Here is a 15829-nt window from a genome sequence, read left to right as displayed (position 1 = left end):
ATATTGGTTACCAGGACCCCCAGCCCTGGGCACCCCATGCACCGGGACCCACCAGGATTGGGGACCCCAAATACCGGGTGCCAGGACCCCCAGCCCTGCGCACCCCATGCACTGGGACCCATCAGGATTGGGGACCCCCAAATATTGGTTACCAGGACCCCCAGCCCTGAGCACCCCATGCACTGGGACCCACCAGGATTGGGGGACCCCAAATACCGGGTGCCAGGACCCACAATCATTGGGAACCCCCAGATATTGGGTACCAAGACCCAATGGCACCGGGCACCCCCTTCACTGGCACCCCGCAGGGTTGGGGACGCCGTTGGGGACCCATTGACGTTGGGTGCCGGGACCCGATGGCGTTGGGCGCCCTGGGCACCAGGAACTGGGACCAGCAGGGACTGGGTGCTGGGACCAGCTGGAGCTTGGCACCCCCCTGCATTGGGTACGGGGACTCGGTGGCGTAGGACACCCCGGGGAATTGGGCACCCCCTGCATTAGGCACGGGGGGCTGCTGCTGGTGGACACCCCCAGCATCGGGACCCACCAAGACTGGGCACCCCCAGCGCTGGGCACTGGGACCCACTGGTGCTGGGCGTCAGGCACCAGGACCCCCCCTTGGTGTCCAGCACCAGGCACAGGGACCCCCCAGTACTGGGGGCACCCCAAACCTTGGGCACCGAGGACCCACTGGTGCTGGACACCCCGGGGAATTGGTCCTGAGCACCCAAGGGTGCTGGTACCCCCCCGGTGCTGGGTACGTTCGGCACGGAGCACCAGGACCCGTGGCTGGGTGCTGGCAGCCATCAGGCACCGGGGGCATCGAGACCCCCGCACACAGAGCCACCAGCAGCGGCCACCTCGGGCACGGTTGTGCTGGGGGCACCCCGGGACCCCTCCCCCCCAGGAAAGGTCACCCCCAGCTTCACGTCGAGGTGACCCCCCCCGTACCTCAGGATGTTCTCGATGCAGCTGCGCTGGCGGAAGAGCGCGTTGACGACGGGGGTGCCCTCGGGCACCAGCGGGGCCTTGCAGAGGAAGGCGACGATGGAGAGGACGCTGTGGAAGCCCTGGAACTCGGGGTCGCCCTCGGTGCAGAAGGTGATGCGCTGGCACAGCTCCGTCAGGATGGCCAGGTCCAGGATGATGGGGCTGGCCAGCAGCGAGTCCTGCGGGCGGCGAGGGGCACGGGGTGAGCCCCCTCCCCGCTGCCACGTCCGGGGACGCGCCGCCCCCGCCGGCCCCGCGCCCCGCGCACCTCGCACGTGTTGTGGATGACGATGGTGTTGGTGCCTCCCATCATGATCTCCGACGTGTACTCGTCCAGCGCGCGCTTGCTGTCCCCCACGTAGGGCACGTACTTGATCACCACCTGCCAAGGGATGCCCCCGTCAGCCCCCCCGTCGCCCCACGGACCCCCCCCTCCCCAAATATCGCCCCCAACTCACGCAGTGGTCGGGCTTGTCGTGCGGTCCGTAGAGGACGGGGTTGGCCTGCACCGTGTCATCCACCACGTTGCTCTTGGAGATCTCCTTGGAGCGGAACTGCTGCGGGGCCGAGAGGTTCTTCCCGTCGTTGTTCCCCAGGTGGTTGTAGCTCACGATGGACTTGGTCTGGGCGGGGGCGGCAGGCAGGTCGACCCCCGGGTCTGTCCCCCGCGGGGACATCGCATCCGGGCCCCGAGGCGTCACGCGCAGCCCCGTCCCCGCGTACCTTGAGCCCGGCGCCCACCAGGAAATCCACCAGCACCGACTTGAGCTTGGTCTGCCCCGACTTGAAGTCATCGCCGCAGATGAAGACGCGGCGCTGGGTGGCCAGCTCCACCGCGCCCGGCACGAAGGTGTTCTGGGGGGACCCGTTGATGTAGGCGCAGCCCTCCAGGATGCTGGCCACGGCGAAGAGCGTGGACGGGGACACCTCCAGGCCTCGCTGCGGGGACAGGGGGCGGCTCAGCGCCGGCGGCACGGGGTGTGTGTGTGTGTCACATCCCCCCCCCCCCGCGTCCCCTCACCTCGATGGCCCGCAGCAGGTTGTCGGCGGTGTCGTTAAGCCCCGGCACCACGTCGCAGAAGCGCTCCGTGTTGGCCGTCCACAGCACGATGACTTTGTCCACGCCGCTGCTCTCCCTGAAGTCCCGGATGTCCCTGCGGATCTGCTCCACCTGCCGTGACCGCGGGACGGGTCAGCGCCGTGCCCACCTCCTCACCCCCCCCCCTCCGTGCCCCCCGCCGTCGTCCCCCTCCCCGGCACCTGCTCGGCCTTGGAGCCGCGGAGCACGTTGTCCGCCCGCTCCTCCTGGTTGGCGGCGATGAACTCGGGGATGTAGATGGAGGGCCGGGGCTTCATCTTCTCCATGTGGGGCCAGAGCTGCTCCTGCAGCGGCCAGTCCAGCACCTCCGCCCGCCGCATGGCCTCGGCCAGGTTCAGCGAGGAGATGTCCCAGCCTGCGGGGGGGGGACACGACCCTGCCGGTCCCGCACCCCCTGCCCGTCACCGGGCCCCCCACCCGCCCCACCTACCGTCGAAGACGATGTCGTTGGGGTGCACCATGGGCAGCAGGTCCCGGAAAGGCACGTAGACGTCACCGGTGGGGCCGGTGCCCAAGCACACGGTGGAGGCTTGGAGCAGCGAGCCGTAGTAGTTGGCTTTCTGGGGAGGAGAGCGCGAGGATGGGCACAGGAACCCCCCAAAAAACAGGAACCCGGGGCCGCACCCCCCTCCGCTGGACCCAGGTGGGGATGGAACCACCTCGGGTGTTCCCATCCCCATATCGGGGTGCAGCCCGGACACCCACCTTGCGCCCCGTCTTGGTCATCCAGGACAGGCCCAGCCTGTTGGCCAGCACGGCCGCCGTCACCGTGGTGCCGTTGTTGCCTCCCCAGCCCACCAGCATCAGGCCCAGGCGGGGGACCTGCCGCCCCGTGCGGAAGGTGAAGCGGGTGGAGCACGGCCTCACCTGCGTGGCGCAGACACCGGGGACGTGAGCGAGCGCCGAGAGAGGGCCGGACCCGGTGCCACGAGGCCGGGCGCCGGTGTCCCCGACCCCGCCGTCCCCGTCCCCTACCTTGGTGACGCCGTTCTCCTTGCAGACGTGCACGGTGCTGTACGTGTACTTGGCCTCGATGAAGTCCTTGCTGTACGTGACATCGGGGCTCTCCACAAGGAATGTCTCTGCCATTGTTCCTCGAGCTGGAATTGGAGGAAATGGGTGTCACCCCCGGAGCCTGGCATGCCGGGCCCCCCCTCCCCGCCCCGCTGGGACGCGGCTCCGGGCTGTGCCGGTGGGGACAGCTGGCTCCAAGCCCCTGTCCCTGTCCCCTCCCAGCTCAGCACCGCTGCCCCCAGCCCCAGGACATCACCGAGCCCCTGACAAGCGGGGATGGCACGGGGCAGGCTGTCCCCTCTGTCCCCACAGTCCCCTCTGTCCCCAAAGTCCCCTCTGTCCCCATGCCCTGGGTGGCAGATGGCACAGGGGACCGGTGCCAGCATGACCAGGGGTTACCGGGGATTACCGAGGACGGCACCGGGGCTTACCGGGGACACCGGGACCGGAGCGTCCCCCCCCGCTCCGTGCTACCGGGACCCAGGGGGAGGGCGCAGCCCGGGAGGGGACGCGGGGACGCGGCGACTCCGGGGCCGTCCCCAGCGGCGCGGGGGGCGGCAGGAGCCGGGTCCCACCCCCCTCCCCTCCCCGCCCCGTTTTATTTTGGGAGGGGGGGCACTCACCGGAGCGGGGGCGCGCAGGAGCCCGGTGCCGGTGCTGCCCCACGGGGGGATGCGAGCGCGGCTGGGGCTTCCCCTCGGCTCCCGCCGCTTAATCGGCTCCCAGGGCCCGCCCCCCCCCCGGCTCCGCCCAGCCCAAAACTTTCCATCCTCGCCGGACCCCCCCCGGTCCCGTCCACCCCCCTCCCGCCCCCGCACGTGCCCCGGTACCGGGGGAGGGGGGGAGGCACCGGGCACGGCCCCAACTCGCCCCCGGCTCCGTGCGCTCAGCACCGGCTCCGTGCGCGCACCAAGGGCAGGGGTCCCCCGGGGAGGGAAGGGGGTTCCCGGGGGGGGGGTCCCGTGTCCCCCCGTGTCCCCCTCCCCGGTTCTCACCGGCGGGGCCCGGAGCGGGGCGGGCCGAGCCCTCCCGCAGCGCCGCGCCTCCAGAAGGGGAAGCGGCCGCTGACCCGGGAAGGGGAAGTGGCACCGGGGCCGGGGCCGGGGGGGTCCCGCCGCTGCCTTCCGCCCATTCACGGACCCCGGGCCCGGGGCTTCCGGAGCGGCGGGGGACGGGGATGGGGTGGGGGGAACCGGAGCTTGCCCACGGGGCCGGGCCCACGCGGCCAGACCCACCTGGGGCATCCCGGAGCTCCCCGCAAGGGGATCCCGGAGCTCCCCAAATGGGGACCTGGAGATCCTGGCACCGTCACCCCGCAGCACCCAGCACCCCCCATTTAGGGGATCCCAGAGCCCCCATCACCATTGTCCCGCAGCCCCCATCACTGTCACCTTGCAGCCCCCACCACCCTGCAGCCCCTGGCTTGGGCATCCCAAAGCCCCCATTTTGGAGACCCCACAGCCCCCATCACCATCACTCCATGGCCCCATCACCAACACCCCGCAGACCCCATTGTCATCACCCTGCAGCCCCCATCACCGTCACCTTGCAGCCCCCACCACCCTGCAGCCCCTGGCTTGGGCATCCCGAAGCCCCCATTTTGGGGATCCCACAGCACCCATCACCGACACCCCACAGCCCCCACCACCCTGCAGCCCCCATCACCATCACCCCACAGCCTCCATCGCCCCCAGCTTGGGCATCCCGGAGCCCCCCAGCCCCCAGCAGGGGCACCCTGTCGGTGGCACCCTGCATCCCTGTCCCCCCCCGCAGCCCCCACCCCATTGCAGGGAGGGGGTCGCCGGGCGCTGCCCCCCGTTTGGCCATGGGAGAGGCCGCAGGGAGGCTGCTCCCAGCCTCCGCAGAGGACGGGCAGCAGGACAGCGAGGGGGCCCCGGGGGGCCTGGCCGCCATTTCAATGGGAAGGCCCCGCTTCAAAGGAATCCCCCCCCCTTTCCCCCACCCCCCCCCCCCCCCGGAGGCGGGGCCACGCCCGTGGCCCCCCGCGTCCCCCCCCCCCAGCGCTCCCAGCCCCTTCCCCACCCATGCTCCCCGCCGACGTGGCGAGGACAGCTCGGCTGCCACCCACCCGCCAGCCCCAGGCCCTGGCTCCGTGGGGGCCGCTGGCACCGCCAAGTGTGCGCAGAGGTTTTTTTTTTGGGAGGGGGACACACGGGGGGGGGGCGGATGACACGTGGGGACCACCGGCGCCGGGCACCTGCCAGGGGAAGCCTCCGGGCATCGGCGGTGCCGGGGGCGTCGGGGCCAGAGGGCCGCATCCAGGCCGTGGGCAGCGGCGGAACAATGCGCCCTCAGTGCCGGGCTGGAGCACAAAACGAGCCCCGCGCTGGAATTCCAGTGCCTCAGCAAATTATTGAAACAAAAATAACATTTCTTTGTACAATAATCCTGGGGCGGGGAGGGTCCGGGCAGCGCTGCCAGGGGCCAAGAACTGGTATTTTTCCACTGGCTTTCCTTTTTTTGCCCCCTCCCAGAACTCCCACCATTGTTCCTTCCCCCACTCCCTTCCCACCCCTCCCACGCTCGGCACCGCATGAGCGGGGCTCCCTTGTTCCTGCTCCCGGCGCTCATGGGCCGGGCGCCCGGGCCGGCCGCCCAGCGCCTTCGCTCCCCAGCTGCCGGGGGCTGGCGGGGGGCCAGGCGAGCACGGAGCCATAGCGACCAGCACGGCCCCAGAGCAATGGCACCGGGAGGTGTCCCCCCCAAATAAATCCTCCACGAAGCCCTAAACCCACCCAGGCGTCGCGTTCAGGGCCTGATGCTGTTCCCCCAGCTGGAGGGGGGGGGTCAGTTATGTGGCCCCCCTGGAGGGCATCCCCCATTCCCCATCCCTTGCCCCTATAATATCGCCCCAATTCCCTTGTCCCAAAGCCGCTGTTTTTACCCCAAGCCCTCCTGCACCTTTGGGATTTTTCCCTTGGCGTTAAATAACCCCCAGCCTCTGACCCTCCCTTATCTTCACCCACGGCCGCTGCTGGCAGCTCCTTTTCCTCTCCTTCCTGTCCCCTCGCAGTGACCCGCCGGGAGCCACGCACCCAAGGACGGACGGACGGAGGCGTGCAAAGGCCCGGCCGGACAGTCCGGGGTGGTCGCCGCACCGCGGTGGGAGCACGGCGGCGGTGCTGCAAGCGGGACCGGCCCCGGTCGAGCGCGTCGAGGGCAAATTAGGCTAATGAGCTTCCTCCTGGAAAGCAGCCGCCAGCAAAAGGCGCACGACCCCGCGGGATGGAAAAACCCGCGGCTGTTTCGCTGTGTTTCAAGCATCCCGCGGACCTCAGCGTGCCGCGGGGGGATCGCGCCCCATTTGGTGACACGGGGACGGCGTGGCGTGCCGCGCGGGGACACTGCTGGGTGCGAGCTCGGTGCTCGTGGCCAGGGCTCCTCGTGGACCTGCACCAGGTGCACACCTCGACCCGGGGATGCTGCCCCGCTCGCAGCCCCAAAATCGGGGGATTTCGGCACCCCCGAGCTGCTCCGTGCTGCATGCTCCCACCGAAGGCCGGCGGCCGCGGGTTTCCAGCGGGGTTCAGATAAGAAGGGAAGCTTCTGGAGCCGGGCTGGCTCTGGCACAGAGGAAGCAGCCAGTAAATTTCCACTGGTGCTGCTCGGAGTTAATTAGTTCTCTGCGTGACCCCAGGCAGCGAGAGCTGCCAGGGGTTCGGAGGAATTACCTAGGGAAGCCGAGGGCTGAGGCGGGAGGGGATGGGGACCCCAGAGGGGGCAGGCGGCAGCGATCCCGCATTTGGTTGATGCAGACGTGGTGTCCCCAGGGAGGTGGCAGGTGACAGGGGGTGAGAACTGCACCAGTGACAGAGGTAACGGGCAGAAGGGACAGGGAACGAGGAGCTGTGGATGCTCGGGAGGTGGTGAAGCAGCAGCCAGGGCTCTGCGCCTTCCCGAGGGCAGCACTGGGAAGTAAAACTCCGAGGGCTTTGCCCCAGGCTGCCCAGGTCCTGCAAGAGCACGGCTCAGCTAACACGAGGCCTCTGTTCTCTCTCCCTCAGCGCTTTGGAAAAGCACCACCAGGCTCCACGCGCCCGGTTCACCCCCTGCGAGCAAACCCTCAGCTGCAGGAGCATCCCTTCCCTGCCCCATGCTCCTGCTTCTTCCTTTTCCCAAGCTGAAGCCGGTGAGATAAGACCCAAGCAGAGCCCACCCTTTCCCCCCACCTCCAAAAACAACAAAAAAAAGCTAAAATACCTATTCCTCAGCCACATTGTTTGATTGCTGGATTGGGCGCACTCGCTATCTCACTGCTTCGGAGGCAGAACCCAGGGTCTGGCACTAAAGGGGAGCCAAGCACAGACGAACGCAGGCTCGTTATTTGCACAGGTGGATGGCGCGTGACCTGCCAGCACTTCTGGCCCTGAGACCGCTGAGCCTGTGTCTGTCATCCTGCTCGAGGGGATCCCAAAGCAGCTGCCCAAGGAGACCAGGAGCTGCTGCAGCCGTGGCGAGCGGCAGAGGCAGGGACGGGGCAGAGCCAGCTGCAGAACAGCAAGCGGCCGTCAGGAAGACTGCGGGGGAGGAGAGAATCTGGGAAGGAAGAGCAGAAGAAGGGACTAAATCTGGGTACAACCAAGCCACCAACCGTACCCTGAGCTCAGGAAGCCAGGACCACGGTTGCTGACTCCAGCTCCTGCTCAGCCACGTCTGCCCCGGACCCGAGGAACAGCATCCCCGCTGCAGCCCACCTTTGTTTTTCCTTCCCTTCCCTCCTAAAACCCATTCAAACCGCTCGGTTCCTTCAAGCTTCCCGCTTTCAAAAGCCCGTTCAGACATTTGTCACCTTTCTCGCGTTTCCTTGGGGTAAGAAGCACTGAAAAGAAACATCCAACCTTATTGTTTGCTTGTTTTCCAATACAGTGAATTTATTATATGTTGCAAAATCAGCATTCAGCTTTTTAGTGTACAAAAAAGGACACTAGCTCTTAAGAAAAGATTAGGAAAGCTGAAGACTATGCTGCCTTTAAATTGTAACATTTTGGCAAAGTGAAAAGCTCTTTTGTAAACTCCAACTCCATGGCTCAATATAGTTTTATCCACAGTACAATATTACAAAGTAAAACACAGTATCAATAAGTTAAGATCATACTTAATCACCTAGAACTGGTTTCTATTAACCCAAAAAGCACAAAATTTGCCTAATCTCTAAAAAGAAAAAAAAAAAAAAAAAAAGGCAGATTCGACTACAATTATTTAACACAGTCCAAAAGAAAAGTGAAGCAGAAAGTTGTTGAATGCTAATTGGGTCTCACAGTTTGGATATTCATTAAATATTTTCAGTTTTATATTCAAATTTTTTAGAAGTTCCAGAATATACATGTAAATGTACACAATACATCTTTGTATACAACTCTGTTTGCAAAAATATCTTATAGCAGATGTATAAAGATTGAGATCCATCTCTACTCGGGGGGGCCCGGGGCGGCCCCCAAAAGCAAAAAACCCCGTTCAAAATCTGAAGGGTCAGAACGAGAAGTGTTTCCGTGGAAGAACCGACTCGGTTACGGAGCTGCTGCCTCTCCTGCCGCTCGAGTTCCCAGCCCCTGGCCCCACTCGGTCCCAGGTGGACGCAGTCCCTCCGAACCCCGCTGCGAGCCCGGGACGCGGTGGGCAGGCGCTGCCCGATGGCGCGCGCTGCGGTGGGGCTCAGCACCAGCACCAGCGGATCTGTGTGAGCTCCAGCCGGCGACGCTGCTCACAGATCGGGCCCCCGGCGGGTTTGGCAGCGATGGATCTCGCCCAGAGCCCGGACAGCGAGGCTGCGCCTGTCTCGATGCCCCCTGGTAGCGGTGCTGGCAGGAACGCAGACCCTGCTGCTCCTCTGGGATCCTCCTCGGTGCATGGATTCGCTGCTACGGGGAGCTTGTTGGAACCAGGTGAGAGCCTACTGGAGGCTTGAGCTCCAAGGGATGTGGGTGCCCGTCTGATGTTCCCTCCTGCCACCGCTCACTGCTCGAGAAACCCGGGCGCTCAGCAGGTGCGACGCCCCGCTGGGAAGAACAAAGAATCCTGGAGAAAATCCTGGAGGATCCTCCTCGCCTTCCTTCACGGGCATCTTCCAGCCTTCCCGCCCCGGTGGAAGCGCCGGGGGCACAGCGTTACACCAGACAGAGAGCTCCCAAACCGCCGGTCTTCTTTGTTCAGAGAGGACGAGAGGAGCCCGAAGCGTGCCCTGACCCCGGGAGCCTTGTCTGGACTGCTCTCACCCGACAGACCCCACGATCCTCGGGGATCACATCTCGGCCTCCCTCTCCTTTACTGCTCTGCTGCAGACCAGTTTGGGTTTGGAGGCCAGCAGGAACGCGCGGCTTTCCAGCGGCTGTCCGTGGAGCACGGCCGGGGAGGCGCCGTGTCAGCGCCGGCAGCTCCCTCGAGCCCGAGGCTTCCCTGCGGAGAAGGGGATGGCAAAATCCTGGCGAGCGCTGGACGTCTGCGGACAACGCGGCAGGGACAGAAACTCGGGACGTGGCAAACGACAAAGCCAAGCGGTGGCCCCGTCCGGGCGACAGAGCAAGACCAACCTAGCCAGAATGGGTATTTTGGATGTAAGGGATATATATATTTTTAAATACAGCAGATGGACCCACTTTTTTGGGTGGAAAAAATAAACTGCTTCTTGTAAAAGAACTGTTTCCCTCCTCAACTCTGCCATTCCGCTCCTTCAAAGGGTGAAAGACTCTTCAGTGCAACCTCCAAGGGAAGGAGACGCCCCGGGAAAGCAATCCTTTACTTTGAGATAAACGGAAGCGGGAAGAAGTCAAATCGCACAGGCTGGCAGGATTAAAAGGGGAGAGGGGAGAGAAAGAAATAGCAGAGTTAAAGGACACCTTTGTGCTTTTTGGCGTGTTTCTCACACCCTGGCCATACTCTAAAAATGTTCCCTTCAAGTCCAAAAAAAAAAAAAGGAAAAAAAAAATCAAGAAGAAAGGCTGCGACGAGAAGCTGGCTAGATAAAGCACAGCAGGGGAAGTGACCCGCATGGGAAAACGCTACCTTGCTTCTCTCACACTCAGGCGCCTGCTCTGAGAATGGTTTTCTGCTGCTGCTTCTTTGGAAATAAGACCAAAAGAAAAAAAAAACAGAAGAAAGCATCACGTTTCCCACCCCCCCCCTCTCGTATGGGTCATTACAGGTAATAAAATAACTTCTCTGGGTAAGTACCCAACGAGCTTCAGTAACACTGCGATTGTAAGACAGGAAAGGTTCTGAAACACTTGGCCTAAAAGGAAAAGGGAGGCACAGTTTTAGAAAAAAGATGCTTTTTTTTTTTTTGTTATACAAAAATAGACCTCAGTCTCATTAAGCAATTAAGAAAATTGGCTGCCTTGGTAGAAAGTTATAAAAGTCAAAGATGGATGGGGCTCAGTCTTCCCGGCCCTGGTACGTGAGGGGTAACGCAGGCAGACCGCGCGTGCTGCCAGGTCTACGCCCGCTGGATCTCAACGCACGCGTGGGCCGAGACTTTGAGAGGAAGGATCCGCATCTGCACGGGGTGCCCGGTGCAGACCCCCGGGGCTGTTCCCCTCCTACTGACACAACCACCTCAAAGAGAGCACACACCGGAGATGACAGAAGCAGGAACGAACAACGAGAGCTCTGGGGACTTGGCGTATTTAACACGGTGCCATGGAGAGCAGACAGCTTGCATATGAACAGTCGCAGGTGCCAGAGAAGGAGGTAACCTAGCAGCATTCCAGTTCCTCACCATTTGAAGGACAATTTGTAACCCAACGGACCTGGGCCAGGGGTAATTACACTTCATGCCAAACTTTTAATCCATGAAAACTACTGATTCTTAACCTTTGGGAGCTTCGGTCACTTTAGGCAAGTTGTTTTTTTTTTTTTTCCCTTAAGTGTCAATCGCTGGCTTCAAACAAGCAGAGTTGCCTTTGTTACATCCCGACATTCAGAGAGGCTACAACTCGAGAGGACCGTGCCAGGCGCCGGCGCGCTACCTGGCTCAGGCGCGGACACGAGAGACTCGCCACTGTAAGTAATCCCCAAGTTCTTCCACCACGAAGAATTTAATGCTCGTCTCTGAAAGGAATCTAGTTGTATAAAAGGGAACGTAACGTCCAGGTGACTTTTGCCCTACCCAGTCCAGGTCAGCGCCAGCTAGAACTGCTGTTGGTCATACTCTGCTATCAGTTTTTTGATGTGAGCCAGTTTGTTGTGGAGGTATTCGCAGCGGTTCTTCTCTTGGCTGTAATTGGGGTTAGTCTGTAAAGAAAAGGGAAGAGGCAGTGACAGCGCAACCCTTCAGCGACATCCATGCCAACCCCGGCCGAGGCTCTCTGACCTCAAGGTATAAATAGATGACCGGGGAGCAGAGCAGGCACCCGCTTGTTTCGAAAGGACCTGTCCTGTTCAAACAGGCCAAAGAGCTACAGAAATCCCTTCTCATCAGCGCCCAGCTCCGGGGAGCTGATCACGGGGCAGCGAGCGCACCGGGAGCGAGGCGCGGAGGGCTCAGAGCAGCTGTGCCGCACGCGTTGGCTTTCAGCAAGCATCACCTGCCCTTTGGCCCCCACGTTAGCACTGGATTGTGCAAGTCTGAGAGCTTTAAAACAAATTCGGACTTACCGCACCGGGACACTCTTCCCAAAGCTCCCAGATCCCCCAGGGACAAGAGGGATCGGGGCCGTATCCAGAAATATCCCCTGCCCGGGTACCCGGATGCCCCAGCCTGCCTCTGCTCTGCTGCCTCATCCAGCTGAGCCACCCATCCTCCCAGCCAGCAGCTGCTTTTTGTATAGGCAGAGACAAAACATTCCGTATGCCACGCAGAAAAAAGCGAGCTGAGACCGCAGGGGACTGTGTACCCAGGTGGATCGTCCTAGAGGCTGAGCTCAACTCCTGCCAAGCACACCAGCAGACGCCAAGACCTGGAGGATCCCCCTTGGCCTCTACACCCGAAACACAAACTCTTCTTCCACTCGAAGGGGCAGAAGCACTGCTTTTAATACATTTCTTCCTTCCTAGCACACCTCTAGCAGAGTGGAAGCGTTCCCCAGGATGCACGGAGCAGCCCCAGCTGCCCGCAGACCCTTTCTGAACAGCGAAAGGACCGCTCTTTGGGCAGGCTGGAGCTGAACAAAGGTCTGCTCGTAAGCTGGAGGCTGAGTTTGCACTTGGCAGGCACCCATTTCTTCCAGTCGCTAGGGGCACCACCCAAAAGCCTTGTTCATGGGCAAGTATTTTTTCCTTACCTTTTTAATTTTCCGGTATTCCTGTAATATTTGATCATGGATGGTCTAAAAAAAAGGAAAAGATAACTTGTTTTCAGAACAGCCAACGGTCTCGCAACCTGAAGCAGCAGGCAAGCCTCTACCCATGGCTTGACACGCACGTTTCCTCCAAATACCGACCAAAACCTTCTCCCTGGTGCTAACCCCAGGGGCACGGGAAGGAACAGTTCCCTATCCCAATTCCCCAGCCACAGAATCTATCTGTAACGAGCACTTGGACGGACAGGATAATTGATGTTTCCTCCACAGCTCAGGCTGATTTTTCCCCGAGACGTAAGAACGTTGCCGTGAGGAATCAGGGGGTTGCTCAAAGAGGGGAAGGACGTTTGAGGGAAGAAACTGCGCTTGGTACAATACGTGCTCTGCAGAAATCTGCTTGTTATACTCATTGAGACTTATTTTCTCAAGATAATGAATAGTTAAAGCTCTTCTAAAATCGGTCTGACAAGTTGAATAATGTTACATTATTAAGATCAAAGACCGGAGAGAAACAGATGACCCTGTCCTAACTCCCCTTCCAGCCCCGATACGCTCCCATATGTGCGAATATGAGTTTTCTGGCTGGGACACACTAATAGCTTCCAGCAGCTTTTGGCTGAAGACGCCAATTGTCTCACTGAGGCCTTTCCTTGTCAACAAGTACCATGATGTGTGCTCCAGCTTGAAAACGAAAGAACACAGAGCTGTTTTAAGAACACTCCACAAAGCTGTCAGCTGCGTGCACGTTCTGCGTCCACCAGTCCTGGGCTCTGGGCTTTTATTTCCCAGGCAGAACACGGAGCAGCCCGGGGTGCCCCGTGCACAGAGCAAGCTGCGGCAGCCCCACATGCAGAAGCAGCTTTTCCACGGATAAATTTGTCTCTACCTTGTATTCCTCAGAGCCCTGCAAAAGTTGCTTCAGCTTGGAGTCTAACTGCGTAAACCGCCGGGTTATCCTCTCTATCCGAGCGTGCAGGTCTCTGTACTCGTTGTACTCCGCGTTGAAGTCGTTTTTGTAACTCTGACGCTGCTCCGAAGAGGAAATGGCTGCGTATTTTCTAGAGGGAGAATCGTTTCGTTAAGCGGTTTACTGATTATTCTCTGCAGACAGCGCGAAGGCTGCAGTGCCAAGAGCAGGATGACAACGCTGCCAGGTGACTGACTGCACCGGGGAGCACAGGCAGTCTCCTGCGATCCGCATGACAGCGGCACTGAGATAACTACTGTACCTTGACCTCTCCGTAAAACAAGATGGTATTTGCTCCGAAAACTTCCTATCTCTGCACGACAGGCTGGGATATGCAGGTACAGCAAAGCCTGCGAGCAGATGAGGGTGTAGGAGGACACTCAGCACTGCTACAGCTTTTCTAATTCCTGCTGCCCCCAGAACATGGAGTTCTGCATCTGTGCCAGACCTTGGAACAGCAGGAATAGGATGCTTCCAGCGCTCAGAGTCTTTAAAGGAACACAAAAACCGCTCAGCTATCATTGCAAAACGCTCCCAGTACTGTTATGTGGCAAGGAGCACGCTGAATAGGCTGAGTACATCTCCACCACCTTCTGAAGATACCCAACGAGCTGAACACGAGCTCGTGTTTAACAGATGTGCCTCTGAGGCCCTCTGAAAGTCGTTCAGCTCCACAAGAAGCCATTAAACCTGACATTCTGCAGCCAGCCCTCTGCGATGGCAGAGCTCCTCTTCTCACGGGTGGTGACTCTCATTTGCCACCTTGCTCCGTGTGCCTGAGCATGGAGAAGCTAACTGAGGGGTCGAATTAAGGGAAAACTCTCTCTGCGTTAACCTCGGTGCACCTCCACAGGACGTGCTGCCACGAGGTGAGGAACTCCTCATCAAAGAGGCAGGGCATAGCCAAGGGTGAGCCAAGCGACCTCACGGGGGTTCATAAACCTCACGGGGTGCCTTTGGAGATGGACCAAGGAGCTGCAATAACCCTCTCGAGGAGGGATCAGCACAAATACTGCCAGCAAAAAAAGAGCAGACGGCGCCCGTCCCCGTTCTTCTGAATGCTGCTAGAGTCCTGGCAAGGCCAACTCGAAGCAGTTGTTGTACGGTTCACGCAGCCCAGAAAACCCACGGCTTTGGAAGCGTACAAGAACCCCACACACCCTCCAGATAACCCCAGTGCAGAGCCAGGATCGGGCACCGCCTCCTCCGTCGCCTCCTGCGTGATCACAGCACAGCCAAACCCGAGGCGAGGGCATCCAAACCCCAGACGTCCACGTGGAATGTCACCCCCAGCTACACCTCCGTGCCACCCAGCTGGGTCTGGTTTCCGCAGATTAAAAGCGCGGCGGCTTCGGTGCTACAGCAGACAAGCGCACTGTTTAATTAACCCCGAAGGGATCTGATTAGAAAAGTCAGAGGTGAAACAACTCGCTTCCTAACCCGCGGGCTGTAACCTCCCCAGGAGGAATATTTCACCCGTTTCCTTAGAGCTGATCCTGACGGTGAACAGGGGCAGAGTTAGCTAACCCCTCAAATCCCTCCTTGCCTTCCGGAACGCTGAAGCCGAGCGTTTCCTCTCAGAGGTCCCACCTACCACACGGAGATGTTTCATCCCTTCAAGCCCTGTCAAGGTGTTCAACCTTTCTTGAAGTACTTTAACAATTGGTTTATAGGGTGACGACCCTGAACCCCACAAGGAGGCAAGATCAGATCCGAGACCCATTTTGGTTTCAGGAACTATCAGCAAAGGAGGTTTTTTTTTCAGCCCACCTTCCCAAGTTCAATCAATTAACACTTAAATCCAACAGCAAGTCACCAAGACACCGATCGTTAGCCTGAAACATGATCCCAAAGAGACAAAACAAGCAACAAACATACTCACAATAAATAATCTGGCATTTCCGAAGTTGATGTTGGTACGCTAGAGTTATTGCATGTTCCATTTAAACCTGAAAGAAACAAAACCTTGCTTTTAGACATCCTGAAGCTTCAGAGCTCTATGCGATTAAGCTGTAAATTCATAAATCTACCCGCAGCATACGGTTTGTTGGATTTGAAGGGTTTCTGCTTTGCTTTGAATTGACGGAGATGGAAGGCACGGCGTGCGGTGGCTGAAACCTCGCGGCTTCCCTAATGTTTGTCAGCAGAACGACACCGACATCGGCCAACGCACCGAGCAGCGACGCGGCCTCGTGTAATTGCTTTGGGACCCCCGCCCGCAGGGAGCCATAACGCTGCTCTCAACCACAAAACACATTCACGGGTCCAGACGAGCACAAGAGAGCCGAGCAAGGCGCACGTTCCCCCCCCTAGTTCTACGCTGCGTAGATCCCTGTTATTATTAGGGCTTCCTGTAGGATCTGTAGGATCTAACAGGCTTACAGGGCACGCAGCTTCCTCCTCACTTTGCTGCCCTGCAGGCAACCCAAGCGATCGATTTGATCAAGTGGAAGAAGCACGGATCAAACGAGGCTCAGCTGGGAGCGTCTAGGGCTTTAAGGGAAG

At 60.1% G+C, this 15829-nt stretch overlaps 2 protein-coding genes across 3 annotated transcripts in view; both read right to left on the bottom strand.

The window, feature by feature from the left end:
* ISYNA1 (inositol-3-phosphate synthase 1) overlaps positions 1-4354 on the bottom strand; it is a 27525-nt gene extending 23171 nt beyond the window's left edge. Inside the window, exons 1-10 of the mRNA XM_035308685.1 lie at positions 4099-4354; positions 3065-3189; positions 2795-2956; positions 2520-2649; positions 2251-2444; positions 2012-2161; positions 1714-1929; positions 1449-1613; positions 1259-1372; positions 952-1169 (exon numbers count right to left, since the gene is read on the bottom strand). Coding sequence (XP_035164576.1) covers positions 952-1169; positions 1259-1372; positions 1449-1613; positions 1714-1929; positions 2012-2161; positions 2251-2444; positions 2520-2649; positions 2795-2956; positions 3065-3178 — 1463 coding nt within the window. The 5' untranslated portion in view covers positions 3179-3189; positions 4099-4354. The remainder of the gene's footprint in view (positions 1-951; positions 1170-1258; positions 1373-1448; positions 1614-1713; positions 1930-2011; positions 2162-2250; positions 2445-2519; positions 2650-2794; positions 2957-3064; positions 3190-4098) is intronic.
* Positions 4355-10392: 6038 nt separating this feature from the next.
* Positions 10393-15829, bottom strand: part of ELL (elongation factor for RNA polymerase II) — a 47577-nt gene continuing 42140 nt past the window's right edge. For both annotated transcript variants that reach the window (XM_035348257.1, XM_035348259.1), the window contains exons 9-12: positions 15207-15273; positions 13244-13415; positions 12340-12384; positions 10393-11350 (exon numbers count right to left, since the gene is read on the bottom strand). In XM_035348257.1, the coding sequence (XP_035204148.1) occupies positions 11246-11350; positions 12340-12384; positions 13244-13415; positions 15207-15273 (389 nt within the window). In that variant the 3' untranslated portion in view covers positions 10393-11245. The remainder of the gene's footprint in view (positions 11351-12339; positions 12385-13243; positions 13416-15206; positions 15274-15829) is intronic.

The sequence above is a fragment of the Oxyura jamaicensis genome, chromosome 28 (assembly GCF_011077185.1).
Source record: "Oxyura jamaicensis isolate SHBP4307 breed ruddy duck chromosome 28, BPBGC_Ojam_1.0, whole genome shotgun sequence".
Taxonomy (NCBI): domain Eukaryota; kingdom Metazoa; phylum Chordata; class Aves; order Anseriformes; family Anatidae; genus Oxyura; species Oxyura jamaicensis.
Note: the sequence above shows the minus strand (reverse complement) of the source record. Positions and strands in the feature narration are given on the sequence as shown.